The sequence below is a fragment of the Limulus polyphemus genome, unplaced genomic scaffold, assembly GCF_000517525.1.
Source record: "Limulus polyphemus unplaced genomic scaffold, Limulus_polyphemus-2.1.2 Scaffold123, whole genome shotgun sequence".
NCBI classification, from domain to species: domain Eukaryota; kingdom Metazoa; phylum Arthropoda; class Merostomata; order Xiphosura; family Limulidae; genus Limulus; species Limulus polyphemus.
Window position 1 is genome coordinate 152,364 of NW_013665733.1, and position 1,039 is coordinate 153,402.

The 1,039-nt window shown below is 33.8% G+C and overlaps 1 protein-coding gene across 1 annotated transcript in view; it reads right to left on the reverse strand.

The window, feature by feature from the left end:
- LOC106472652 (angiotensin-converting enzyme-like) overlaps nt 1-1,039 on the reverse strand; it is a 149,636-nt gene that overhangs the window by 14,480 nt on the left and 134,117 nt on the right. Inside the window, exon 31 of the mRNA XM_022402220.1 lies at nt 361-549. Within this exon, the coding sequence (XP_022257928.1) occupies nt 361-549 (189 nt within the window). The remainder of the gene's footprint in view (nt 1-360; nt 550-1,039) is intronic.

Sequence of the window (1,039 nt, forward strand, 5' to 3'; positions counted from 1 at the left end):
AAAAATTATTCAATATTCAATTTCATTACTAGTGTTTATTTTGACTTTTTTTTAAAACAAGAGACACGAAAAAAAAAAAAGAGAGACACATTTACTCCATATACGTTAATTAGTTCTCGTAAGATCTACAAAGTTAGTCGTAAATAACCATTGAATACAATAACATGTAAAACCAATGGGTCTCTTATATAACCAGAATTTAAAAATTTGTTTTATAATGAACATACTTTAGTAAATGGTCTGAAGTAGTCTTATATCCTGACGTTTCTTGCAGCAGGTATAATTTCGTTACAAAACAAGTTTTATAAAGCAAAATTTGTATAATTAAGCTCAAAAGCAGACATCAAGTAACGGACATACCCAAGAGATGGGCAGGAATTGTCCCATCTTTTGGCATTTTGTCTCCATATGTGTCACGTAATTTCATTCTGACATAAGCATGGATTTTCTGATACAGAGGGCGAAGCTGGTTCCACAGACTCTCGACGTCATCTCGAAACGTCTCGGACTCGTAGGGTGCCAACCACATTTCACTTAAATCTGAGAAACCTGAAAGAAAATAGATGTACCTGTGTTACATTGCATGGATAACAGCCAGAAGCGCAATAAAATGTAAACAATAACACTCCAGAAGACCTTTAATCATTATCATGTAAATTCAGACGACGATCGCTATGATGTTAGAAAATCAGTCATATATTAGAAATCAAACTTTATTTCTTATCAAGTTTTCACCATAATGCAACATAAACTTTAATTGTTACTATATTACAGATTCTGTAGCGTAATATAACATGGGCCTTAATCGTAACCACATCATCAAGTCGGCATAATAGTACAAAATAGGTCGTTAGTCGTAACCACATCATCAAGTCGGCATAATAGTACAAAATAGGTCGTTAGTCGTAACCACATCATCAAGTAGGCATAATAATACAACATGGACTTCACTCGTAACCACATCATCAAGTCGGCATAATAATACAAAATGGGTCGTTAGTCGTAACCACATCAACAAGTAGGCATCATAATACAACAT